The sequence below is a fragment of the Neolamprologus brichardi genome, chromosome 5 (genome assembly GCF_056152115.1).
Source record: "Neolamprologus brichardi isolate AB-2024 chromosome 5, ASM5615211v1, whole genome shotgun sequence".
In the NCBI taxonomy this organism is placed as follows: domain Eukaryota; kingdom Metazoa; phylum Chordata; class Actinopteri; order Cichliformes; family Cichlidae; genus Neolamprologus; species Neolamprologus brichardi.
The window spans coordinates 33,967,402-33,995,122 of NC_142108.1; the positions used below are offsets into that span (position 1 = coordinate 33,967,402).

Genomic DNA, 27,721 nt, shown 5'->3' on the forward strand with positions numbered 1-27,721 from the left:
ACAGCACCGATGCATCTGGCCAAGTAAACACGGTGCTTAAAAAGAAGGTTTCAGGAAGTCCACATGCTGGACAAAAGACATGTTAGCCGCTCCTGCAATCATTTTTCCTAAATACAGGGGCAAATACAGAAGGGTCCCACAGCTGTCAAGAACTTTGTTTCCAGGTTTATTCACATCCAACCTGCAAAGATGCTTCAGCCTGAGAGCAGCAGGGTGTAAAGGTGAAAGCAGGGACTTTTGACTTTTGTGTGTTCGGTTCAGTGAGTTATCAGGAACTAGATGGAACAACAGCGTGGTGCTTGTTTCTGTTCCTCCATGTCTTATACATTAAATTGGTGCAGTTTACTGAAACTATGATATATCCTATGATAGTGATGCTATCATAGGTGGTTGTAACATTGATTTGGTTGCATCTCATAACATAGTTTAAATACTTTTAGCTGCACTGAAAACAGAAGTTATGAAGGCTCCAAATTACTGGACAAAAAAATCTAATTAAAAGTGCAAATTTCCAGCTCACCCTGTTTCCTTTAAAAGGCCTCGAAATATTCTACAGTTAGCAAACATGATGAACAGCCGCTGATATTTACAGATAACTCAGTAAATAGTGGAGAAAGTATGATTTCAGTCTTAAACTGTCTCTCCAGCTGCGCCGCAGGTTTGTGTTTGGTGCCTCGTAACGTGCAGTGACTGTGACAAGCTTGACTGCAGATTTAATCGGGTAATCTGTAATCTGTAACTGATTACTTTGGGAAGTTACTATTTTGAGGCCAAAATTATATCGTGCCAGGCTGAGTCAGCCTGGCACGTCTGCAATCAGAGGGGACGCTCGCAACACCTCTGATCCATTAGCAAATGTCCTGCTTCATTTTCACACCTGTCAGAGCGGCTGCTGCGCTCCTGAAACAAAAGCGCTCAAACTCACCGGGGAGCGCAAACAAAGAGCCCCCGAATTCTTTTTGGTCTCCTCTGCTCAGCTGTTATGCTAACATGCTGCTTCCTGAGGATGAATCTAAAGGAGGAAAGATTTTTATGTAAAATGCATCATTTTAGTCTGGAGCACAAAGCTGCGACAGAAAAGTGACTCGAACATCCAACAAAGGGACTGAAAATCACTGATGGACTCACTGGTATCAGATATTTTTTAGTGTTATGTAAGAGATTCTTTAGGCAAAGTTTTCCATTCTGAATGTAAACAACTTTTATAAATATGTACTCAGCAGGGACTGAACAGATTGCATTAAAGACTTTCATGATCTGAAAATATAGACGATATAATACTGTAATTTCTTTAGTGTCATCCGATATGAATTTACACCAAAGTTGTGAGAGTTCATTACAAAGTTAAAAACTTCTCAGCGCACACTGTGAGTTTACCTGTAAGATAATAATATATTTATGTTTGCATGCAAAAAGCATCGAAAGATATACAATTATTTATATTCATTTTTTATGAATATAACAGCAGATTTCCAACATTAACACACTGGGGTTGTACGACTCCATGAGGTCACACAACTTTGCTTTTTAATTAATGTCTCGTGTCTTTTTAATGCGACAGTGCATGGGAGCGCGGTCACCGCTCAAGCCCAAAACTCGGCGACTCTGAGCTAAGACACCAGCGAGCCCAAGCTGTCAGAGTTTGGGAAAGCCATCCCTCTCCAGCAGGAAGTCTGGCGCCATGCAGCATGCAATATGTGTGTGTGTGTGTCTTGTGCTTGCTAGCCTGGTGCAAAGTCCATCTCAAATCTGCTTATGACCTTGTATCAACCCTGCCTGGAGACACACACACACACACGCAGTGATGCCAGAAGCAGGATGTGATAGCAGGGGTGCCAGCCTGCCACGTCTCACGCTGCGTGTACTTGAAGAGGTGGATGCAGGACGGACAGTTTCCTCTGTGAGTGCAGTTCCACAGGTGATGGAAGCTGTGGGATGATGTGTTTTTCTGTCTGTTTGGATCCACAGAACATGCAACACGAGGACACCTGTCATCTCCAACAGACCCTCTCCTTACATGCTCACCAAGATCCTCCAGTCCTGGAGATTTCTACACTTCGTATGACAAATAAAAGGAAAATTCACGATGCAGTTTATATAACTGTCCACCAACGAGTGGAAAACCATTCTTCATTCCCACCTCGGTGAGCTCGGAATATTTAACAAACAGATTTATTTACATATAAAAGAAAGAGAAACGCTTTTTAAGGTGACTGGATTTTATCCTCAGAGTTGCACTTTTAGCTCTGCTCATGCTCAGTCTATCGTGAGTTTATTCACACACAGATCAATCGTTTTGCAGAAATGGCTAAAAAGTAGAGAGAGACGGATAAATAAAAATCACAGAGCCTACATTTAGTAAAGGAAGACACATTATAGAAGGGCAGTGTCTACACACAGCGCAGCAATACACTTTGGAAGCACAAGCTTCCCATTTTTAGAAGTAGGTCAAAGGTCAGCAAGTCCACGATGCAAATTATGAAATACTTCCTGATATTGGAAAGCTAGAGGCCAAGGAAGCCTGCGAAGCCAAATTTCTGCACAGCACCAAGTTAAAAATACACGGACAAAGTCAGCATCACGAGCCAATCGCTGAACAATCCTTATTTAAGCTAATAGGCCAAATCCACAAAACGCTGCTGACACAGTCCATTTCACCAAAGTCCTTCAAGTCACACAAAACACACAAACACATTGTCTGTAATATTATATGGAAGTGCTCCTCCTGCTCTCCAATGACCTGCTAGTTTTTATACTACAGTTGAAGTACTTAATTACTGTACGTGCAATGATGTGAAAGAAAAGTAGCCCCGTGAAAAACTGAGTGCACCCCAGGAATCAGTAGCTTGTAGCAGAGCTATTCTAGTTGTATGTTTTCTAATTAGTTTTTATTTGATTTCATTTGAGCTCAGTGTAGTTTAAGTTTAGTTTTTATTAGTTTCAATGTTAGTTTAAAAAACCAATAAAAAGACCAAAACTATTGTATGGAGAGCAGATGTCACAGCACATCTAACACAACAAGAACAGAACTCTTGAAAGCAGTTGTGTTTCAATGCACACATCCACCAACACCTCATCAGGCGAGCTGCAATAAACACACACACCCTCACTGTTATCTTGAACTTCTTAATAAAAGCTAGCACTTTGCAGTAAGTATTATTGGTGCACATTAAATCGAAAACTTTTTTTTTACTGTATAAAAAAAATCAATCAAATAAAATGTTTTATTCCCCCGATTGCTACAAATTCAGAAAACCATTTTCAAAGCAGAGGTGAGAGAATCAGCGAGCAGGTGAGGAGGCGTAAATTACACGACTTCCTCCGTCTGCAGCAACACTGACACTAGAACAGTTTGTGTGTATCTCTGATTATCGTTTGTATTGCAGCATTATTTGCTGTGGAAATGAGAAACGATTCACTGATCACTAAAGAAACCTTCATTACAAAACACTGCTTATTAGCTTTTATACCCTAAATAACACGATTCCAGAGCAGTTTAGCGTCAACGCTCCGAGCTCATCACCTCAAATATGCAAACACGAGACACAGAAATTGAGGAGTGATGAGTAAATATTCCCCCAGAGTGGATGGTGGATAACATAATTCATAAATAAATCTAGTTTTTTAAATTATGCAAAGCGATAATAAACATAAACGATAACATTATTCATCTTCAAAGTTTAACTGTTTGTCCTCCAAATGTTTATAACAACACTTACTATCAAATGTTATCAAAGAATGAGAAGCTCGGGCATATAAATGGCTTTCTATGCACTTTCCATTGATGCAATAATGATAATAATAAAAACACAGACAGTGTGCCAACAATCGCCTCGTCGCTATGGCAACGACGGGTGACTCACCATTGCAAACATATGACACTGCACTTATTGAAGCCTATAGATCCCACACAGACAGAGTGCGCGACTACATACAACACAAACACACACGGAAGGACACTTGTGTCTCTGCGGACAACTCCGTCTCCCCGTCGCACGCACACACACTGGGATGACAGAAGCCGGTTTTGCAAGCGGACGCACAAACGTCGGACATGACTGTGGCTACTCACGGGTCACGCAGGATGATGGATCCACTTGTTTTCTTCTCCTTCCTCAGTCTGTTTCTCTGACTCTACCGCTGGCGAGCAGCTAAACTAAACGGCGGTCCAAACCGGCAGAGGAAAATCACAACCTGTCAAACCACTTGAGATCCACTCACAACATTACTGTAGCAACACTACCTCTCTTCTCTCTCTCTTTCTCCGGCTGTTTATACGTCTGTGTTTGCACCTTATTCTTCCTCTCTCTCCTCCTCTGACCTGCTCCTCGTCTCCATCTTTCTCATCTCTCTTCTCACCCCCCCTCTCCCTCTCTGCCACCCACTCACCCACAGGCCGGTCTGCAGCACTCAGCTCTTCTCCACATTTGCAAGAGAGAGCACAGAAAGAGAAAAAATATATAGAGCTAGGTGTGTACTCTAAAAACAGCGATATACAGCACACTTGATGATAAAGACATTTGACAGCAGAGCTTATATCCTGAGGCTGTTGCCCACAGAGAGCCTTGAAGTGTGGTGTGATATTTGTGTGCGTCTGACAGTTAGAAATAAGAAGGGCAGACAGAGAAAATGACTGACAGAGAGTGGGACAGATACAGAGCTAGAAGCACTGTATGTCATCTCCTGCACTGCCTCTGGGCAAAGAAATACCACCATGTTTCACCTTGTTTTCACTCGGTTAATTGTTACTGTTCCCAGTTCAAGTCTGGCAGTGGAGCAAATACAGGTCCTGCATGAGGTATTGCAATACTGTTTAAATCACGACTAAAGACCCACTTATTCAATCATGTCGTTCCTTCTAGTTAACATTTCACTCATGATTTTACATTATGCACTTTTATGCTCGTTTAATTCCTTGTTTGTTCTGTATCTGCTGCTTCTCCTCTCTGCTTTGGTCCTATTTCTATTTCTATTATCTTCCCTTTATTCTCTATTTTACTTGTTAAGCACCTTGGTTTTAAGTGTGCTTTATATATAAAGTTTATTATTATTATGAAAATTTAAAATCAGGTCAAAATCTGATCATTTGCAGGTGAGAAACGAGGTAAAGACCCTACAGTATCCGAGGGAAACCCCCTGTGAGGCAGCACTAAGTGGAAAAGGAAAAACTCCCTTTAAACAGCAGAAGCAAAGTCAGGCAGGGAAAGAGGAAAGAAAAGGAGAGAATCGGGAGACACAACAGTGGTACATGTACCCAATGCCCACATGGGAGCAAAAAGAGGTGAGTGGAAAAGAACTGCTCAGTGAATCGCAGGAACTCCTCCAGCAGCCCGAGTGTAAAGCAACATAACTAAGGGAGGATTCAGGGTCACCTGGTCCAGCCCGAACTATAAGCTTTATGAAAAAGGAAAGTTTGAAGCCTCATCTTAAAAGTAGAGATAGTGTCTGCCTCCTGAATCCAAACTGGAAGTTGGTTCCACAGAAGAGGGGCCTGAAAACTGAAGGCTCTGCCTCCCATTCTACTTGTAAATACTCTAGGAACAACAAGTAGGCCTGCAGTGTGAGAGCGACGTGCTCTATGATAAAGGTAATATGTGGTTTTTCAGATAAGATGGGGCCTGATTATCCCAGGTTAACTAAATGCTTGTTAGCAACAAAACTTTCCTGTTGTTACGTAAAGATTAATAAAGTAGACGTTTATAAAGATTAATAAAGTAGACGTTTATAAAGATTAATAAAGTAGACGTTTATAAAGATTAATAAAGTAGACGTTTATACAGTTTCTGCTCTAGCAGCATAACTGTGGTTCACCCTCATTGACCCTTTCTTCTTTAATCTGTTGTTACCTGCAGCACAATGACAACGTGCCAGCTGTCATTAAATACTCCACAACAACTGACAGTTTGATGAGCCACATGCTCGGCTGTCTGCTTCACTGCAGCTTTATAATTAGATTGATGATGGGAGGATGTGTGCAAACGTCCCTTTGTAAGTTTTCTTTGGGTCAGGAAGGTTGCATTAGTAATGGCTGCACTCCCTGCACCCTCAGCCTCCTGTCCCTACATCCAGTCACACATATAACAGATACACAGTGTGACAGACAGACATGGGAAGATGTGTCAAAGACCAAGACCAGAGGTGGCATTTTTATACCATGCTGTTAGCTCACCACTGAAAGCTGTCAATCAAACCGATGAAGAAAATGACAATGCAGACCTGCAGGGGAGACGACAGATCAGACGGGACACCGTCGTAAACTGCACATGAAGTGCCCCCGACTAAATCTGTGCCCATTAGAAATCCACTAAAGCACTAAAGCCACCATCTCTTCATGCAAGACTGAACTTACAGAGTAACTGTGTATTAAAATGACTAAGACAAATACTAATATTGTGGTATTCTTAAGAAGTCGATGCAGAAAACCAACCTTCCCAGCGTATCAAAGCCACAGACGTCTCACAGATACACTCGAGGTGTCCTTTGGCATTGCGGCTCTGACGCACCACGTTTTGGCTAAATGAGGCAAGTCTGTTACTGCCAGCTAGTCACATATGGACACTCGTAAAAGTCCATGTGGCATCACATGTACACACACTGAGTAAGTACACACTTCAGTGTGCAGGGTTAATTTTGTGAAGGGAATATTAAACCCAAGCCACAGCCTTTGCTGAACTCTGACCATGTTTCAGTGATTTAACTGAACATTAAAGTGTGACATTTTATTTTGGAGGTGCTTCTAGCTTAACTTGGCTCTATATCCACCGAGGACGAACCTCCGTTTGTGTTCGCACCTTCAGCATGACCAGTCCAAGTCTGCTTACATGCATGATCCATGGATGCAGACAGATATCTGGATTAATGTGATACTTTCTTAAAAACATCAACATGAAGTCTCCCAATGTTAAAGAACATTAAAGAACCCTGTGAAAAACTCTTGAACGTAGATCTGACTGATTTCAAAGGATAAGCAGTTCAAAGTTTGGCTGGTATTAAAATCTTGATGTAAATTTATCCATTAGACTGATCCTTTGGGTCTGTGTAGTTTTAATAAATGACATGCTATTTCACTAAATCTCTTACATCTCCTTTGTCACTTTTCAGATCCAGTGAAAATTGAATGAGCAGCCTTTTTGTGAAAAGCTCTGTCTTCACTGCAGTCTTTGAATACGAGCCTCTTTATTGATCGGCCCATTTTGACTTTTTCATACAGCACGTCTAATATTTCATTCTTATTTATATTTATTTTTATAAAGTGGTAACTGAGTTTGGTGTCATGTGTGATTCTGTACGAAAGGAAAATTTCCACTTTTTCATGAAGGTAAAAAATGTTCCTTAATCTTTGAATTCCAGTGCTTTCAGTCAGTTTCAGACCCATTTCCACAGGTAGACAGCATCCAGCACCTTGTCATGGTAAATGGCCTGCATTCGTATAGCGCTTTACTAGTTCCTAAGGACCCCAAAGCACTTTAAACATTCAGTCATCCACCCATTCACACACTGGTGATGGCAGCTACATTGTAGCCGTAGCCACAGCCACCCTGGGACGCACTGACAGAGGGCCCTTTGACCACCACCAGTAGGCAATGAGTGAAGTGTCTTGCCCAAGGACACAACGACCGAGGCTGTCCAAGCCGGGGCTCGAACCAGCAACCTTCCGATTACAAGGCGAATGCCCAACTCTTGAGCCACGATTGCAGCGGCCTTACAATAATTTAGGGAAAGAACAGGTTAATCTGAAGAGCAGCCACGGTCCTGTAATAAGCCACAACTGTTTGATGATCAGTTGTAAATGATGTTATTGCAAAGTGGAAGAATTTAAGAACCACAGCAACTCGTCCACAAAGTAGCAGCAGGGTCACTATGTGCTGACCTGCATCTCTGGCATTAACATCAGCACAGAAACTTTACACCGAGAGAAACTTTCTTCCCATGAGTGACACGAGTCCTTTAACGTGCCGATTTCTGAAGCCATGTCAGACTCAACACAGACACATATATGAAAAACATAAAAGAAAAAGGTTGTAGCCAAAAGCTGTTTGGTACAGCACAAAGCCTGGAACAGCCTGGAACAGCCGGGAACAGCCTGGAACAGCCTGGAGACAGAGTGACGTGTTCAGTATTATGAGGCTACAGCTGTGCTCAGAATCACTCTAATTATACTTATTCTATGTCATCACTTGAAGTAAAGAGTACTCATCACGGTGGGATTGTTATAGCAGTAAAGGACTACCTGTTGACTGCAGGTCCCAAAGCTACGAGAAGATCGGCTCACATTACGCAGCATGTTTGCTCTGATAAAGCAAAGTGGGACAGATTCTAAGTGTTTAAGGTTTGGTGCTGTCCTGTGAACCAAAGCTCTGAAATATACAGTTTCCTTATGCACTGAATATGTGAATATGCCATGTTTTAGTTGCAAATGCTTATTAAATAAAATAATAAAAATTTTTAAAAATTATTTATGTTTTTTGTTTTTATTTTTTCCAGCTATTATTAATCTGTGGGACAGAAGTTATATTGTGAAATATACTGCTTGCACTTCTTGACCTTGCTCAATGCCAGTGATTGTTGATGCCAACAATTTATAACAATTTGCTTTTCAGCAAGTGTCTCATGGAGCAGTTTGTCAGCGCAGCAGCATTATAAATTATGTTTAGCAAGGCCAAGGAAAAAGTGTTTCAAAAGAGGAAGGAGAAGAAAGGTGGAGAAGTCGCCCATAAAGTTTCACCAGGAGTTTGGATGCTGTTTTTATATGATTTTATAAAGGCTGGAGACTTTGTTACCTACACAATGTATGTGTGTGTGTGTGTGTGTGTGTGTGTGTGTGTGTGTAATATCTTTGTGGGGACCAAAAATTTGAAGTTTACTATACTTATGGAGACCAAAATCCTCGTCCCCACAAGTTTGAAGGAATTTTTGAGACTTAAAATGTGGTTTTAGTGTCAGAGTTACAGGTGGGTTATGGTAAGGGTAAGGTTAAGGGTAAGGCTTAGGGTTAGGGTAGGGTTAGGGTTAGGGTTAGGCATTCATTTTTGCTGTGGTTCGCCTTTATTAGTCCCACACGTAGGAAATTTGTTTTGTTACAGCAGAAAGTGGACGTGAAAAGTTACATAGCAGAAATTAGAAAAACCCTGGAATAGGATAAGATACTGTACACAACTGTACACAATAGAATAGAATAAAATACTATATACAATAGAATGAAAATAGAATACAAATACTATATACAACTGACTAAAATACAACATTGTCAGAAAAAGAGCAGCTTAGTGTCACTGCTATTGCACATGTGTGGATGTGTTTTATGTTCCTATAAGATATGAATACATGTGTGTATACCAACTGCTATTCTCAATAAAAGCCAACACACACATTTAAATAACAATGTAAATATGAACTAATAACCTGAGCTGACATTAAAGGAGACCTATTACACTTGATCATATATGCACTGTTCTCATATCACGTGTGTTTAACATTACCAAGGCCTCCAAAAATGAGGTCAGTAGCAGTGCAGGTACAGGCTGAACGCTGCTCTAAGCACTCGAGTGCAGACAGCTTTTTCACCACTTGGCTCTGCTTTATGTCAATGGGAGCAGATATACCCAGTAAGATCATCGTAGGCGTACAGAAGCCCCACGAGGGGCAGCCAATCAGAAGAAGGCTGGCTTATAAATGAGGTGTTCTTCAAAGGAAAGAAGCTAAAAGTTATTTTCAGACATGAACGAAGCCCGAGGCTGTAAAAAAGCCCAGTATAAGACGAATACAGCATATTTTGAACAGTAAGTGAACAAAGCTACTCTACGGAGCCCCGCAGGGGACATGGGAGAAAATAAATTAAGACGGACTTTTGCGAGATCTCGCAAAAGTTTTAGCCGCCAGCTCGAAGCCGACCGGGAGGTCAAGGCACGATATGCCGGGAAAGCGGTGTTCCTCCCAGCTGTAGTAGGTCTCGACCTCCCGTTAGCTTCGAGATGGTGGGTGTCAGATCTCCGAAAACGTGTGATGTCTTGTAAACACGTTTACACAACTACATTCACGCCTCAAAATATCTTTAAAGTGTATTTTGTGACCCAGAAAGAGTAATATTACAACTAAGTAGCTTCCGGCATTGTCGGAATTCAACTTTTGCAAGATCTCGCAAAAGTTTCGCGAGATCCCGAGTTTGTTTTGCGAGATCTCGCAAAAGTTTTGAGAGATGTTTTGCGAGATCTCGCAAAACTCCGTCTTAATTTTTTTTTCTCCCATGTCCCCTGCGGGGCTCCGTACTACTCCAGGAGAGTCCAAAGATAAAAATATTGAGATGAAAATGTAACAGAAATGTAAAAACGCTAACACCTTAGAGTCATCATTTAACAGTCATCAAATCTTAGCTTTGCAGTGTAACCAAACACAAATATGGACTCCTCTGGTGCTCCCAGCTGCCAGCATAGGCTTAAATATTCACTCAGTGTCTATCCAGTAACAATCATCACAGCCAAACACACACACACCAGACAGAAAGCAACACAGAAACAGAGAGTTTGAAGTTACCATCGTTTTGTGTCACACTACAAAGCTTTATCCTTAAACAGCCCTTTCCACTACACCAATTATCTCCCAGCATCACAGCGAAGGCAGTCCCCATTAAAGCACAGAATAAGCAATCAACAAAGAGCATCTTTCATTTCTTTTAATCATCAGTATCTGAGTGTGGGTTTAAGGCTTAGTGTATTTCCCCCCTTTGAACACCACATGGCAAAGAGCATAGAAAACTATCTATTTTCTTTTGATTGATTTTCACTCGTGTTTTTTAATGGGAGCTGTGAAGCGCTGAAGGATCTCAATTCTTTTCTTGTTTCAGTCATTCCTCCTCTGCAGTCTTACAGCCACCAATTAAACTTTTGGTCTTTCTTTCTCTTTGTGTTCGGTTTCTCCGGTTTCTCATTCTGTGACGATATTGTTTAAAGGCTTCGACAGAAGAGATGAGATTCAGTTAGTCTTTCTCCAAGACTCTCTTAAATTATTTCTTCCTCTAAGTTAAATCACGTGTCCATTACTGCCTTCATGTGCTGCATCTTTTTTCCATTTTCCTCAGGATATTTGTTTCTCTACGCCACTTATGCCTTTCATAATCTGATGAAATTATTTTATAGGATCGCATTTATTTTTTCTAAAAGTCTCTCAAGATACACAAAGGAAACTCAATTTTTACAAAGCCTCAGACTTTATACAGTAACTATGTGCAGGATAGAAACTACTTTCAGCCACTCTTGGCAATTAAATTTTCCTCCTACAAAGGTAGGCCTGTAGGTTTTTATTATGTGTATGCGTGCTCATGAGCTATAATGTGAAAGAACCAGCACATCAACAAAAGATTTTACAAATGGAGGAATAAATACACAGCTAACTTCATCTTTTTGACCGCCTGGATTGACTACAAGAAAGCCTATGACTCAGTGCTCTACACATGGACACTGGAGTGCTTGGCACTTGCCACTAATAAGGATCAGGAACTCTGTAGGACTTTTAAACAACTGTGGAAGACAACCCTGGAGCCATGGCACCAAGCACCAGATCCACAGCGGACAGAACCCAAGTCGCAGACTGTGCATAGATACCCTGGAGACTATCCAACACATGCGTAGTAGCAGGATGTAAGATTAAAGCTGGGACAGGGTATAAAGTCCTGATGGGACCAAAGCTCTTTGAGAACAACAACAAGGCTGACCAACCATAGTTGGAACAGAAGATATGACAGATGTGCCAATCCCAGCAGAGAGCAACATCAGGAAGGATTGCAAGAAAACAGAGAGGTATTGGATGCTGAAGGAACAACTGGAGCAGATGTGGAAGGTAAAGTCCAGATGTTTAACCCTGAAACTGGGAAAGTTGCTCCGGTAGATTCCAGGCATAACATCGGGTCTCTGTCCAGTACAGCAAAGTCCAGATACTACGCAGAACCATCAAACTACCAGGTCACTTGAGGATCATCACATCCCACCCCTGCCCAGGGGGCAAATTTAAGCATATGCATACACAGACATGGGGTGGCTGTAGCTCAGGTGGTAGAGCAGGTCATCCACTGATTGGAAGGTTGGTGGTTCGATTCCTGGTTCGATTCCTGGCTTCCCTTAGTCTACATGCCAAATATCCTTGGGCAAGATACTAACCCCAAATTGCTCTCCGATGCGTCCATCGGAGTATGAGAATGTGAATGTTAGCTATGAAGCACTTAGAAAGATGTGCTTGTGCGAATGGGTGTGAATGGGTGAATGCACAAGTTGTGTAAAGCGCTTTGAGTGCTCAGATGAGTAGAAAAGCGCTATATAAGAACCAGTCCATTTACCACATGTCTGTGTTATTCCATGATTAAGGTTAAGTGTGTGTTTAGCTGAGCTCTAAAAGGTTTTGTGCAGATTTGTAACTTTGTAACATGTTTATTCTTGATTTTTAAAAATCTACAACATCTCTTCATGACAGGGCTTCATAAAAGGTAAACGAGTCTGTGAATGTGCTGCAACCTCGAGTTTGTTTCACAGCGAGGTGATCATCTTTTACTTTCAGGTGACCATCCGAGAGGATTATTATTGCTTGAGCTTGTGTGGTACAGCTGTGGGTGGGACTGCAGCACTTCTTCTCTGCTTTGTTGTTGATGTTTCTTTTTGTATGCTGTCACTGTCTTTTATTAAAAAATGAAAGAACTAGTTTCTCCACTCAGACATAAAATATCACATCTGCGAGTGTAAAATTACGACATTTTAAGCTCAGGAGATCTCGCCAAAGGCTGAGTCACATCTGCATGTTGATATAAAAGCGTTAAACCACTTGACAGCCAGTAAACTTCACAAACTGGATGATCAACTTGAATGAGTTTTCATCTCGTCATGATGAATGCACGCTGTGCCTTGCAGCTATGAACTCTCAGTGTGCGTCTTTCTTCTTTTGACTTTCTTCTGTTGCAGAAACAAAAATTTCATTTCAATGCAAAGCAGAAACAAGTGGACAAGGACAGATTCGCCACCCACTGCCTGCCAGTCCTGTCGCTTCTTCTGGTTTTGTCTTGTTCCTCACACACACACACACGCACACACACACACACACACACACACACACGCACACGCACACGCACACGCACACGCACGCACGCACACACACACACACACACACACGTCTACACATTTCACAGCAAAGAAATGTGTCCCTCTGTGTTTATCCCTGTTTTCACATCCTTCCATCATTGTTTGGTTGTCACCACTCCCTCTCCTCCTTGTTCACAAATCAATTCTGCCCACACACACACAACCACAGACACACACACAGACACACAGACACACACAGAGAGTGAGAGCTACAAATTTCAATCCTACATCAGGATGTAGGAGACAAAACTCTGTAGCATAAGACGGGAGAAGTCCACTCATCCTCCACATCTTCTCTGTCCTCTTCTATTATTTTAATTCCAGCAAAAATAAATTAACTTTAAATTGGACTGGTCATGCAACACGCAGCATCTGTATAAAAAAAGCCCAAAGCAGACTGTATCTAACATCTGCAGGAAGCTCCTGTTCCACCAGTCAGTGGTAACTGGAGTACTGTTCTCTGCTGTGGTGTGCTGGGGGAGCAGCACAGCAGAGAAGGACTCATCCAGACTGGAAAAACTAATCAGGAAGGCTGGCTCTGTGGTCGGCATGAAGCTGGACACTGTGGTGACAAGAGGACATTAAAGTAACTGTTGGACACTATGGTCAATGCTGGGCATCCTCTGCACACGGCCATAAACAACCAGAGGAGTCTGTTCAGGTTAATAATAATAATACTAATAATGGATTGCATTTATATAGCGCTTTTCGGGACCCCTCAAAGCGCTTTACAATTCCACTATTCATTCACTCTTACATTCACACACTGGTGGAAGCAGCTACAGTTGTAGCCACAGCAGACTGACAGAAGCGAGGCTGCTATGTCGCGCCATCGGCCCCTCTGGCCAACACCAGTAGGCAGTAGGTGAAGTGTCTTGCCCAAGGACACAACGACCGAGACTGTCTGAGCCGGGGCTCTGATTACAAGACGAACTGCCAACTCTTGAGCCACGATCGCCCACGACCGGTAACTTCTCCCAAAGTCAAAAATTAACAGACTTAAAAACTCCTTCGTCCCACACGCCATCAAACTATTTAACCCCTCTCTGGAGGGGAGAGGGAGGGGGAGCAGGGGGACAAAGGAGGGGGGACAACTAATCTGTAGTGCCCTTTTCACTGTGCAATACTTTTCTATATTCAACGGTGCAATAGACTCAAAATAGTTGAAATGTGCAATTCCCTGGTTATTCCTATTATCCTATTTATCGCTATTATATACTCTGTATTTAGATATGTGTATATATGGTATATTTCAATTTCTGCTTATATTCTTTTGAAACTTCTGTCGGTGCTGAGCTACTGGAAAAAGAATTTCCTAGAGGAACTCACCCGAGGGATTAATAAAGTTTTATCTAATCTAATCTCTAATCTCTAATTATATAATAATAATGTATAATAATATATAATAATATATAATAATAATATAATAATAATTAAGCAAAAAAACATTATGCAACTGTATGCAAAGTATCTGTTGCATTAGAGGATACCAGGATATTTAGAATCCGATTGGTGACCACATGCTCCTTTATCTGTTAAACCAATGTTTTATTGTTCTGCACAAAACTACCAGCAGAGGGCAGTCTCGAGCAGTGAGCTCAGTGAGCTGTGAAACAGCAACAAAGTGTGACTTGGGAGTACTTTGGGTTTAGTCCCAGTGATTAACGTAAGGCAGCCACCGTACTGTGCGAAACTCTTGAGTCACCCCTCATTGACTTCTCATTAGCTTCTGAAGAGCCAGAGTATCTTGAGCAACAGTTCTCCAGACCTTCTGGAGGTCTTTGGGAATCGACTTGTTCAAGGAAACTGGAAAAGGCAAAAAAAAGCAGTGATAACCAGATGTGACGATAACAGATGGATCTGACTGAGGAACACTGAAGTGACACGGTACCAGTCTACACAACCACATCCAATTCACACAGAAATCTGACACTCAAATTACAGAAAGCAGCCAAAGATCACATCAGGGCAAAGAATTTAAATCGTGACTTTGCGTGACCCTGTAGCACCGTAACTTCTTCCCTCATGTAAACACTAACAGTGTTTGCTTGTTTAATTACTGGTTATTGTGTTTCCATGTTTCTTGATAATCTGCCACTCTGATATGCATTTAGTACCACACAGCACTGAAGCCAACCCAGTATTTCTCTTCACTCTGCTGCAATCTTCCATTTCTCCTTTGTCAGTTGTTATCTCTTATTCAGTCTCACATGCTTTCTCCTTTTCCCTTCTGCCCTCCCAGCCATCGCTTTCTTTCTCATATTTTTTATTTATTCAGCCTCTAACACACTGTCTTAGGGTTCGTCTTTCACACACACACTTTCGCCACCAATGTGTAAACTGCCTGTGGCTGTGTGCAAAGGGCAATTGGAGAGATACACTAGAGAGAGGGAGGGCACAGGAGACGGTGTGTGTTCACAGAGGTGTGTGTGTGTGTGTGTGTGTGTGTGTGTGTGTGTGTCTTGGCCTCTCTGCTCTGCTGCATTTGTCACCTCTACACACTGCAGACCCACCAAATGTCCACTTACTGAGTCTTCAGCATGTCGATGTTTCTGCATTTATTCATGCGTGCAGTGATGACAGCACTGAGCATCTTTATGTGTGTGTGTGGATGTGAGAGAGGGAAGAAAACACACAAATATGTGAACTGGGAGTCACACAGGTTTCTATGACTCACTGCCAATTATTATATTTTTGTACAAGTTCTAGAAAAACGTTAAATTAATATGAAAATGCTGAAAGCGGGCTCTGACATCAGTGTGTCAGCATTTTGCTTCCATGCAGCATTTTGGCAAATTTGCACATTCCCCGGGCGTCACATAACGCCATTCTGGCAGACGCCACCTGTGTTTCACCGTTAAGTGCGCGGTGTCTATCGGTGTCGGCGCGTCCGCAGCGATTCTGGCTGCTGAGAGATAACAGCTTTGCAGAGCTGCACAGTCCGCTGTGGTAGGAGGGAGCTTAGCAGACAGGAGACCCTGGATCGCAGCCCGTTTGTGTTTTGCACTTGCATTTTTTTCCACTGATGGTCTGGTTGCTCTCCTTACTTGTCTTTATTCCTCTCTACTGCAGAAGGTGGGTGATGCACACCATCAGCACAACAGGAAGCACCTGGTTTCGTTCCAAAACTGTGGAACGAGCTTCCTTTAGAGATCAGACAGGCCAGTTCTTTATCTGTTTTTAAGTCACTCTTGAAAACCCACCTCTTTACCCTGACCTTTGACACCATGTGAGATGTTGGTTTTTTATTTTTATTTTTATTTTTTATTTTAGTTGTTTTTAGGTGATTCGATGCTGTTTTATCTTGTTTTTGTTTTAATATAGGGCTGTTTTAATTTTATGTTTTATGTGTTTTATTTATTTATTTTGCTGTTTTCTGTTATTCTATTGTTTTAACTTATTTTCTGTACAGCACTTTGTTCCTGTGCTGGGTATTTTAAAGTGCTTTATAAATAAAATTGGATTGGATTAGTTTCATCCTCACTACTGATGATACAGACTTCCTCACGTCATGGTTGTCTTTGCGTCATGTTTTTGCATTGGTTCATGAAATAACTCACTGTTATAACAACTGTTAGGAAAAAGAATTTTTTTTAATGTGTATCTGCTCATTATATTGTTTTATGTACTTTAATAAAGGCTTGTAGAGCAAGGCCACTTTTAACTCACAAACTAGGTGCTCAGCCAGACTGAAAAACAGGAAGTTTTAGTGCACAGCCATATTAATAGATAAGACACTGAAATGAGGAACTTGCAATATAAGCAATGTTTGAGACTGTGTGACGTGTAAAGTACCAAAATAAAACCTATATGAAGCACAGTTTATGATTCTAATGTTAGAGCTCTTGCAACTGGCGTCTGAGCTGTGCAGAGGTCTCTCTCTTCCGGAAGATGAATGAATAAAAGAAATATCAATATTTTAACACACTATGAGTCGGTTTTCTCTGTTCTGTCATGGGGACAAAAGAATCGGGGTTTAATATTTGGTGTTTCCGCCCGGTTCGTCATGCAACAGAGAGAACAAATGTGGCCAAAGGTTGGATCTGATATGAGGCGAACAGGAGACCGGTCTAAAAAGATTTAAAGGTAGGCACAAACCTGTTCAATAAGCAAATTTGTGCAAATTGGCTGAATTCTAAATTATCTGTTCGCTGAGTGGATGATCTTAACTATTAAATTGGCTCAGTAGTGGTAAAACTGAATTGTTGAGAATAAAGTAAAACTTTGAAGTAATAAAGGGTTTAATACAACAATAACCACTAACAGGAAAAGTGCTGCTAGTTAATAATGAATATGATTTTACAGCATCTTCAACATTTGTCCTGCAATAAAACATATCTGAGGTCCATCAAAGGTCCAACATGTAAGGGGGATACTTGTCGCTTATACCCAGCTCTAAATCATTGTTTTGGTGTAATTTGGTTTCCATGGACCACAGTATGCCTCAGCTCAGCCACACGTCCAAATATCAGGTGTGTTGTGGCCTTTAGGGCACATCTGAGTTTGCAGAGCAACCATCTAAAGTCCAGATCATCTGGTCCACACAACACTCGTCAGTAGGGATGGGTATCGAAAACCGGTTCTTGTTGAGAACCGGTTCCCACCGTTTCAATTCCTTGGAATTGTTTGCCATTTTTCGATTCCAGTCGCCCCGAATGACGTCACCACGTTGCGGAGCGTCATTTACCTGGCAGGAAACACGGCGCCTAAGCAGCTCAAACGCTCAAAAGCTTGGTTATACTTTACGAGAACGGATGACAACAGGGCAACTTGCAATACTTGCAAAGTAGATATTTCATTTAAGGGAGGAAACACTACGAAAATGCAAAAGCATTTGCTCACAAAACACACGATGACCTTAAATGAATGTCTTGTTTTTAATTCTGCTCTGGACTCGTGAATCTCAACCCAGCAGCAGCGGTAACGTTTGCACGTCCTCTCCTGTTAATGCGGCAGGTAAATAATCAACTAACAGTGCATATTATGTTAGTGCGATCTGCCTTATTACAAAACCTGCCATTACTGTGCGTTTAGGTGACCATGATGAGACAGACAGAGTCTGGCTCAGATGCTGGCAGTTCTCGCTGCAGTCTACCGTAGCGTCTCCTTTCAGGCCAGGATAGACGAATGTCACCGAGCAGTGACTCAGTTTGTGGTCAAAGGCTTGCACCCGTTTGCCACAGCAGATGATTTTCAGTAAGTGAATGTGTTTAATTGTAGGCAGGGACATTACTGGATATTCTTGTGTAATTGCTACAGAAGAATATTTATTTTATTATTTTACATTTACAGTTTTTTTCCTGGGGACCCTGTGACACCCCATTGAAGAGCCGTAGGCTGGATCTCTTAAGATCTCACTGTTGGGTTTGTAAGGCCATGTTACTCCTAAATTTCTATCTTGTTCAAAGAGAAGATATAAAACAAAGTTCTGAGCTAATCGACCTTAGTGTTCTCCTTTTTTAAAAAGAATCGATAAAGAATTGAAAATGGAATCGGAATCGTGAAAATCTTATCAATACCCATCCCTACTTGTCAGTGCCCTAACTGAGGGAACGGTGCCAAAAGTCGCCCAGATTATGGCCCAACCGTGCCCGCTGTCTGCATGTAGAGCACACTCTTTTCTGCAAGTCATGTTTTTTGGCATTTGTATTATAATAGTAATTTCAATTTAACTTATCGTGGCAATTTTTTAAGTATGGAAAAATTAATTGTTATCCTCTGCTATCCTTCTAACAAACCAGAGAATCGTCTCTGTGCTGTCATCGTGCTCCACAGTGCGCTGATGCTCAGCACCAGCTTCATCGTTTTAGACCTCGGCATCCTTCTCTCCGTCTCCTCTCCACGTCCATTTGTGTTTACGGGCTTATTATTTCTTATCTGCATGTGTGCTTATCTATAAGCAGACAGTGTTGCAACAAAGACAGTCATTCTCTCTAATCTACTCCTATATCTCTCCATCCGTCCACACGAGCATTTTTGTTGCTGGATTTTCATCTGCTTTAAGAGGACATTCACTTTGTCAGTGACGAAACACACGCTAATGTCAGATCTGTCAGGATGGAAATAGAAAATCTGTCACACAGAACCCGACAATGACAATTTTGTCTTTCATCTCTTCAACTCTGGCAGCGAGCAAAGACAAAAGTCTGTTAAATCAGAATAAAAGCGCAGAGCGACGGGGCTGGCAGGACATGAGGAAGATGAGTGATGAAAATAACCATCGGAACAGAGACGGAGCACAGCGACAGTTTTAGATTACAACCAGACCTAATGCACGGATTACTTTCCCCTCTATCCGTTTAGGGACAGATGGATTTCTGATCACATATTGCGACGGGAAGTGGCGAGAAGACAGATGGCCTAAAAGTAGGAAAAAAGGCTACGAACTGATGGCTGGACAGAGAGGGTGGAGTGAGTGAAAAATCTGATTGGCTGACAGTGATGCAGATATGAGTGACAGCGAGCTCACAGTTACTGCTTGCAGCCTTTGCACTTTTGTACGGAAAGCCTTCGCTGTGCTTTCAGAGCCAGGCACATCTCAGGAACATCGCACCTTAAAAATGCATGAATCTGTGGGCAGCACGGGCCGAGGCTGGACACGAGTCCGTGTTCACATTCAGAGGTCTTTGGTGCAATTCAGAAATCTGATTGGTTGAGAATATTTTTAGTTTAATACAGGTCAAAATCAGTATCCTCCATTTCTTTGTTCTCACACAGCCGTGCAGTAAAAAGTCGTAATTATTATTTGTTGTTCTCAGATGAACATGTTTTATTTATTTTATTGTGCATTGTTTTTGCTATCGATCACAGCAGCGAGAGTTTCTTTTTTCACAGCTCCACTGAATTCACCCAGAAAATATTCACTTTCACTGATTTACACAGAGAAAAGATTTGAGTTGGAGATTTTGTGTGAACTGGGATGAACCCGGCTAAAGTAAAGTTAACCTATTTAAAGTTTTACCTGAGTCTCTCATTTATTTAGGTGGTTATTGTTAGGAGAAAACCTCAGGAAGCAAAGAATCACGGGCCCAGAGTTAATTCATGTACATGGACGATTCCTGAGCACGATCTGTCAACTAGAGTCGTGCAGGAATGCGCGCCGGGCATCTGCTCACACTTTATTATATACTGTCTTACTCATGGGTGGAGTACAAGTTAAGGAAAAAACAACTTCTTATCTGGTGATTGCATACGAGGCTGCACAGGATGCAGCCTTGCAAGACAAAGAGGAACAAGTTGATTAACGATCTTGTAGTGGGTGTTGTCTAAACTTGAGCAACTTCCTCATGTGGTCACTTTGTTCCAGTTAAAGAAATGCTGACACGCTATGTACAGGCATTACTGCGAAATTCAAGTAACGCTAAACATAAGCAATTATCACAGTTGAATAAAGAAAAAAGAAAATCTTTTAACAGTTATAAACCCACAAAAGAAGAAAAACTGTACTAGGTGTGGGAAAAATGAAGAGCAGATGTTTTGAAGATTTGCAGCTGTGCAGCGTTCTGATTGGTTGATCAGCTACTTGAGTCTGATTGTATTTCCTTCTTCAAAACAGAGATTTATCAAGCACCAACTGCTGCTGAAGGCCTCCCCACATCGTTAGTTAACCTCCAAGAATAGTTCTTCACGAAAACAAAAACAACTGCAGCACTTCTAGATTCTGGGACAGCTTCAGCATACATGTGATAATAATGATGTTTGCCGAGATTAAGCAGCGACTGGATTCTTTCTAAAGATGTCGGGCTTTGGGGGACTCGGTCTGTTGCATTCCCTTTGTTCCTGACAACAAAGCGACACGATGCACACGGATGCTCCGCGCTGCTTACCACATAGAGCTGCTTCCACAGTAAGGCCCATTCCTGCAGTGTTGACGTGACCTCGGTGACAATGGGGTCTTCGAGAGGCACCACAGTCTCATGTGGCCTGCAATAGAAAACAGACACACACATTTAATTCACAGCTGCTGGGTTTGGACAAGCATCAGCTGTCCATAACTGAAGCAGATTTGAGGACACACAGAGCAGCACGTCCACAGTACAAAGCCTTTAAATGTGAAATTGTTAACACGAGACAATAAAAGCTCGGCCTGCTTTGTCACCAGAGGAACTTGGTGACTGTGTGGAGTTACGTGGGTCAGGTTTCTACACTAATGAATTAAAGTGAACTGACAGTTCAGTGAAGCAGAAATCCAAACATTAATCTTGTTAAAGCACAGAGAATCCACTTATACTGCCTGTACCAACAAAGCACACTTCATTCACAGGTGGAAACACAATGTGCTGCAAAAAGCACGAGCCTACATATGAAATAAGGTAAACTGTCAAAGTCAAAATCAGCTTTATTATCAAAAGCAGGTGTACAGATCATGCACATTGATAAATCTGACAGTCGTCACATGCCTTCTAAGGATGGTTCCCAAGGGCTGTAAATATAATGAAAAAAGCAGAGGCCCTAAGATTGAGCCCTGCGGGACCCCAAACTGAAGAGGAGCAGAAAAGGACTCATGAAAGAAAGATAAGACTAGAAAAACTAGTTCATGCATTTATTACTTCCAGGCTGGACTACTGCAATTCATTATTATCAGGATGTCCAAAAAACTCACTGAAAAGCCTTCAGTTAATCCAAAATGCTGCAGCAAGAGTCCTGACAGGGACTAGAAAGAGAGAGCATATTTCTCCTGTTTTGGCTTCCCTTCATTGGCTTCCTGTTAAATCCAGAATTGAATTCAAAATCCTGCTCCTCACATACAAGGTCTTAAATAATCAGGCCCCATCTTATCTTAATGACCTTGTAGTACCATATCACCCTATTAGAGCACTTCGCTCCCACTCTGCAGGCATACTTGTTGTTCCTAGAGTATTTAAAAGTAGAATGGGAGGCAGAGCCTTCAGTTTTCAGGCCCCTCTTCTGTGGAACCAGCTTCCAGTTTGGATTCAGGAGACAGACACTATCTCTACTTTTAAGATTAGGCTTCAAACTTTCCTTTTTGCTAAAGCATATAGTTAGGGCTGGACCAGGTGACCCTGAATCCTCCCTTAGTTATGCTGCAATAGATGTAGGCTGCCGGGGGATTCCCATGATGCATTGAGTTTTTCCTTTCCAGTCACCTTTCTCACTCACTATGTGTTAATAGACCTCTCTGTATTGAATCATATCTGTTATTAATCTCTGTCTCTCTTCCACAGCATGTCTTTTATCCTGTCTTCCTTCTCTCACCCCAACCGGTCGCAGCAGATGGCCCCGCCCCTCCCTGAGCCTGGTTCTGCCGGAGGTTTCTTCCTGTTAAAAGGGAGTTTTTCCTTCCCACTGTCGCCAAAGTGCTGCTCATAGGGGGCCATATGATTGTTGGGCTTTTCTCTGTATCTATGAAGCGCCTTGAGGCGACATTTGTTGTGATTTGGCGCTATATAAATAAAATTGAATTGAATTGAATTGAATAAGAGCTAAACCAATTCAAAGCAGTACCACGAATGTCTGCAAGATGGTGTAAGCCACACAGTAAATGTTGTGGTCTACAGTGTCAAAGGCAGGTGTTTGGTCAACGAGGACAAGAACAACATGATCACTAGAATCGCAGGAAAGGAGGAAATCATTAAAAACCTTTAAGACTGCCGACTCAGTGCTATGAAGGTTTTTAAAGCCTAATTGAAAGACCTCTAAGATACCATTCTAATTTTAAAAATCCATCAACTGGAAATATACAATTTTCTCTAAGATTTGAGACATGAAAGACAGCTTGGAGATAGTCTGTAGTTAGCCAATACAGCGACTGCATGGTTAAAATTAGCAGGGACCACACCAGATATTAATGTGTCATTAAGTTAAATAACACACATGGATTATGACTGTTGGAGGAAATTATCTTGGAGAAGTATTTTCTTTTAGCCTCTTTGACCGTATCCTGATAGAGACACCTGCAGTTTGTCCATCTGCATTCAGCTCTATGACACTTCCTCATCACAGCCCAAGTGGTGTTATTAAACCAAGGCTCAGTTTTAGCCTTGGGCTGCCTGGTTTTTAATGGTACCATAGAGTCCAGAATAGTAAGGCAAGAAGATTCAAACCAGGAGTTGAGGTCCTCTGTGTCCAAGGGAGTGAGATCAGCGGGGACAGCTGGCTAAAAGCAAAGGAGAACTGGACAGCAGTGGAAGGGTTAATGATCCAACATGTGCGGTGGTTTCATGAAAACAGCTTCAGAAAATGCAGCGTCAGATATTTCCACGTCTGACTCAGGTAGACTGTGTGACAAGACCAAGTCTAGTGTGTTTCCGTGTTCGTGTGTGGGACCGGGTTCACCTTCACCAGAGGTTTGTCTGGACAGCAGACATGGATATTAAAACCTCCCACAATAAAAACATGATTCTGAAAGCTAATTTATGAAGTTCTTATTCTATTTAGGGATACGATAAATAACAGCAAAGAGCACCGAGGTAGAGCGATTCACTTCAAAACACGTGAGCTCAAAGCTGGAAGATGAAAACTCTAAAAATCACAGTTTAAATTTAAAATCCTTTAAAAATAAAATCACCCGCTGTACCCGCTGGAAGACTGCTTCCCAAGGGGGAGTTTTTCCTCCCCACAGTTGCCAAGCGCTTGCTCAAAGGGGATCATGAGATCATCATCATCAGCTGTTGTTTGCAACTGAAGCCATATAAATAAACTTGAATTCTAAATTAAATGAATGGACTTTATTGTTTGTTTGTTTTGTTCCTTCACCTCGCCTTCACCTCACCTCCTAGCAGCTCAGTGCAGCAGCATTTTGAAGTAAAAGCATGGATTACTGTTTCCAAATGTGGCCTGGATAAAATAGGTCTTCCTTTTGCCAAGCGCCTTATACAACACAGCTCAGTCTTTCTACCGACATTCACTCAGGAGGAACTCGGGTTCAGCGTTTTGCCTCTTTGCAGTCTGGAGCAGCCGTGGATCGAACCACCGTCCTTCCATCAGTAGATGACCTCCTCTACCTCCTCCTCACGTCTTCAGGTGGAACAAAGAAAGACCTCGTTTCACCTGAGCACTTGTACATAATCTTGAGCATCGGGGATTTCTTCACTAGAACTGAAAGCTGCGTCTCCAGCCTGGAGTCAAGAGTTTTAAAGCAACACACACGCTTTTGTTCTTCTTCTCATCCCACGCTACCTTCCCGCTCGCTCGCCCCTCCCTCACTCAGGGAAGCACTTCTTTCCTTCTTACCCCTCTGCTCACGTACCCCCCCTCCCTCCGCGGCATACAGTAACTGATTAATTAATAACAGCCAGAGTGCCAGATTAGCTGATCTCCCAGCTGAGCCGTAGCTGGCGGCCGCCTGGTGATTTCACACACATTAGTTACACTTGTATCACAGACGCGTCTCCTCCTCTTCGCCTCTGTTCTACTTTTCACTCAGCCTAATCGCTCCCTCCTCCCGCTTCCCTGCCTCGTGTTCCTCCTCCTCTCTTTTCTGGCACATCTCCATCATCCATTTGTACTTTCTACTCTTCCTCTTTCCCGTTATTCCCCCTTTTCTGCTTTCTCTCCTGCATTTCTTCCCTCTTTGGTACCTCTTTCTCCCTCTGCACCCACATCCCCACAGTCTTTGGTTTCTGTCTCCTACCTGACCTCTGTCTGTGTTTCTGTCGTTTGCAAATCTTTATCCACATCCTCTCTCACCGTAACCCACAACTAGTCTCCATCTGGTTATCTCTGCCCCGAGTCATCGCTGCCCCGAGCTGCCACAGTGTTTCTCCGTCAGTCTCAAGCCACTTATATTTTCATCTGCTGCCTCATAACAGTCTCTCTTTATTATTATTCTCTGTTATTCTCCATGCAGTTCATTCTTAAAAACACTCGCTGCCTCTGTTTTGAAACTCTTGAGAGAAGAAGAGATTTATTGGGGGGGAAATTCTTTGTGTCTTTCATCCTTTGGTTATATTCATACCCCGCAGCTGTGTTTAAAACTTTACAGCGATTTAATATTCTGTATTCTCTGGGCTGCTTTAAACGACTCCAATCCAGCCTCTTATTTCTTAGTTTTTGTGCATTACAGGAAACATTTTCAACGATGCTTCCAGTGTGCTGCGTGACACATTAGCACGGCGAAGTGCATCTCACTAAAAGATCGCAGGCTGTCAGAAGAGGCGTAGCAACATCAATGCCGGAGCCCCTCATGGTTGTATCCTCGGTCCATTTCTCAACACCCTCTGCATAAATGACTGTATCAGCACTTCAGCAGCACTCCATCTCTCACTTTACGCAGTGGTGCACTTACAGTGTGTGACAGCTGAATGTCAGCGGCACATCGAGCGCACACTGCTCCCATCTGAATCCACCTCCGATGAAGCAGTTTGACAGCTCCCGGCAGCTCGGACGTAGATAATAAACACGGCTTTAGCCGACTGTTTACACAAGACAAGACAGCATCACACAAGAGCTGCAGGCCCCCGCCTTCTATCGCTGGTGCATCAAACCCCCCCACATCCTGTAATCTGGCACATCCTGATGTTTTTACCCTGCAAAAGCAGGTTCGATGGAGCTTTTTCTGCTCCTGACCTCTCGGACCACAACAACAGAGCCACTAAGTGCACATTTAGCACTTACCGTAGTCCATAACACTCATCACCACCTCAGACCACAGCTGAACTTGGCTTTGGACCGGGTGTGTGTTTATATACGTTTTCTGTCACAGCTGCTGAGCCGTGTGTATCAGTGTGTCGTCCTCAACACTCTACAAACTCCTCAGATGACGCTCCGATTCAAACCCAGAACGTTCATGTTATAAAAACACTGACGGCCCCCGGTGCTACCCCTCAGCCTCCCTGTGGATGCACTAATAGGATGAATTTGAAAATCACTGAGCTGTTATGTTCACAAGATTTTCAAAAAACCTGACCTCGGCCTTGAGGTCAAGTTCGCTGAGATTTAAACTCATTCCAGATTTTTAGGAGCTGCACCGTTATGAATGTGAAAATCCTATGTTACCTTGTTCTCGACTTATTGCGAACACCTGGCTGCCCAGCGGGGCGGCGACAGTACCAGGACAGGACCAGCCTATGGCCGAGGGGTGAACGTCATCTTGAAACAACTCTAATGTGGTTTCAGCTGCCAGCCTCACATACTCAGGACACAGTACAGACTTAAATGCAGGGGAGGGGTGATGAACTGAGCCTCCCCGCAGCAGCGCCACAGACCACGCCCTCCTGCAAACTCTAATGCGGTTTCAGCCCTGACAGCCAGCTACCATTCAGACGATGATCAGCAGAGAAATGATGAAGATGTCAGAACAGGTTGAACTGAAGTGTTTGTAAGTCTTTTCATCTTTCAACCAAATTTAAACATAAATGATCAGTTTTTAAAGGTCGTGATTGGCCGACCAGTGATGGAGGTAACTGCAGAGACTAACACCACCAGGGTCAAACGGCTAATAGAGACAAATACCCCAATGACTTTGGAGCGATGAGCCATTTTGTTTTTCTTGCAGTACTCTGTTAACTGGTTTCCTTAAATGTGCATCTTAAGTTGTAGCTTCTGGTTTCATGGATATCATGTGTGAGAGTGGAAGGACACCAGTGCACTAGGTGACAGTATGGAAACAAAAGTCTGAGTCTTTCTTAATTTTAGTTAAACAGAAAAGTCAGCTGAGTCAGATGCTCTGAGCTCCAAAATCAAACCCGAGCATGTCGACACGCTCCGCCGTTACCTCTGCAGTTATTAGGGTCACGCTGCACTGAATGAAGGACGTTCAGCAGGAGTTAAGCCTCGTGGCTGAGAGCAGCAGGACTGATCAGGATCAAGTTTTTACTGAGGCCAAAGATCCAAGGAGCAGGATGACTCCTGTACTCAGAGCAGGCGCCCCCTGCTGGCCATTAAAACGGAATAGCTGGCACATCCTACCTGCCTGCAGCCCTGAGTGTTTGAGCTGCTGCTCTGTTCCTTTCGTCATTTCTGCTTTCCCACGCTGTCAAACTCAATTGTGTCGTCTTTGATCCAATAATCTTTTTGCCTGTTTTCTGTTCCCTGTGCTTTAAATCTCACTGCTATTCTGTTATTCTGCATTTCAGACTCTCATTCATGCAACTCACCTCCTCCACATCTCCACCTTACCTGGATGCCTCAGCTGAGCCTCCATCTGTGGTGTGTTTCATCATGACTACCAGCTTCTAGTCTGCAGGGATCTTGTCATGCTTCCTGCCATTAAACTGCTTTGATTTGGTGCGTCATGCGACTCAGTCTGTGTACTTGAGCTGTATTAAGCTCTGTTTACTGAACTCCCAGCAGACAGCGAACCGAAGCGCTCACACGATCCAGCAAATGTGTAATTCTGTCTCGTAGTTTGTGATTGGTCCCGTTTGCTGCACTATCACCAAGTGGGTTTTTCCATATAAGCCTGTAGGCTCATTACCTAAACATATAAAGAGCCTCGTGGCTGTTCTTGTGAACTGGCAGTATTTAAATGAAACTAATTTGAATCTTGATGTCTTAATCAGTTATTAGATGATGACATTTTGAACCCAACAAACTGCTCTCACTGCTGATGGTCTCTTAGGTTTTACATTAGCTCAAGTCACCCTGAACTGCGAACACGGAAAAGATGAGAAGTTCTTTTGTGCTTCATAAAATTTATTTAA

The 27,721-nt window shown here is 42.5% G+C and overlaps 1 protein-coding gene across 3 annotated transcripts in view; it reads right to left on the minus strand.

Moving 5' to 3' along the window:
• The window catches only part of LOC102797476 (dedicator of cytokinesis protein 3-like), a 304,843-nt gene that overhangs the window by 120,419 nt on the left and 156,703 nt on the right, over positions 1-27,721 (minus strand). For all 3 annotated transcript variants that reach the window (XM_087841103.1, XM_087841105.1, XM_087841104.1), the window contains exon 5: positions 20,945-21,041. In XM_087841103.1, coding sequence (XP_087697229.1) covers positions 20,945-21,041 — 97 coding nt within the window. The remainder of the gene's footprint in view (positions 1-20,944; positions 21,042-27,721) is intronic.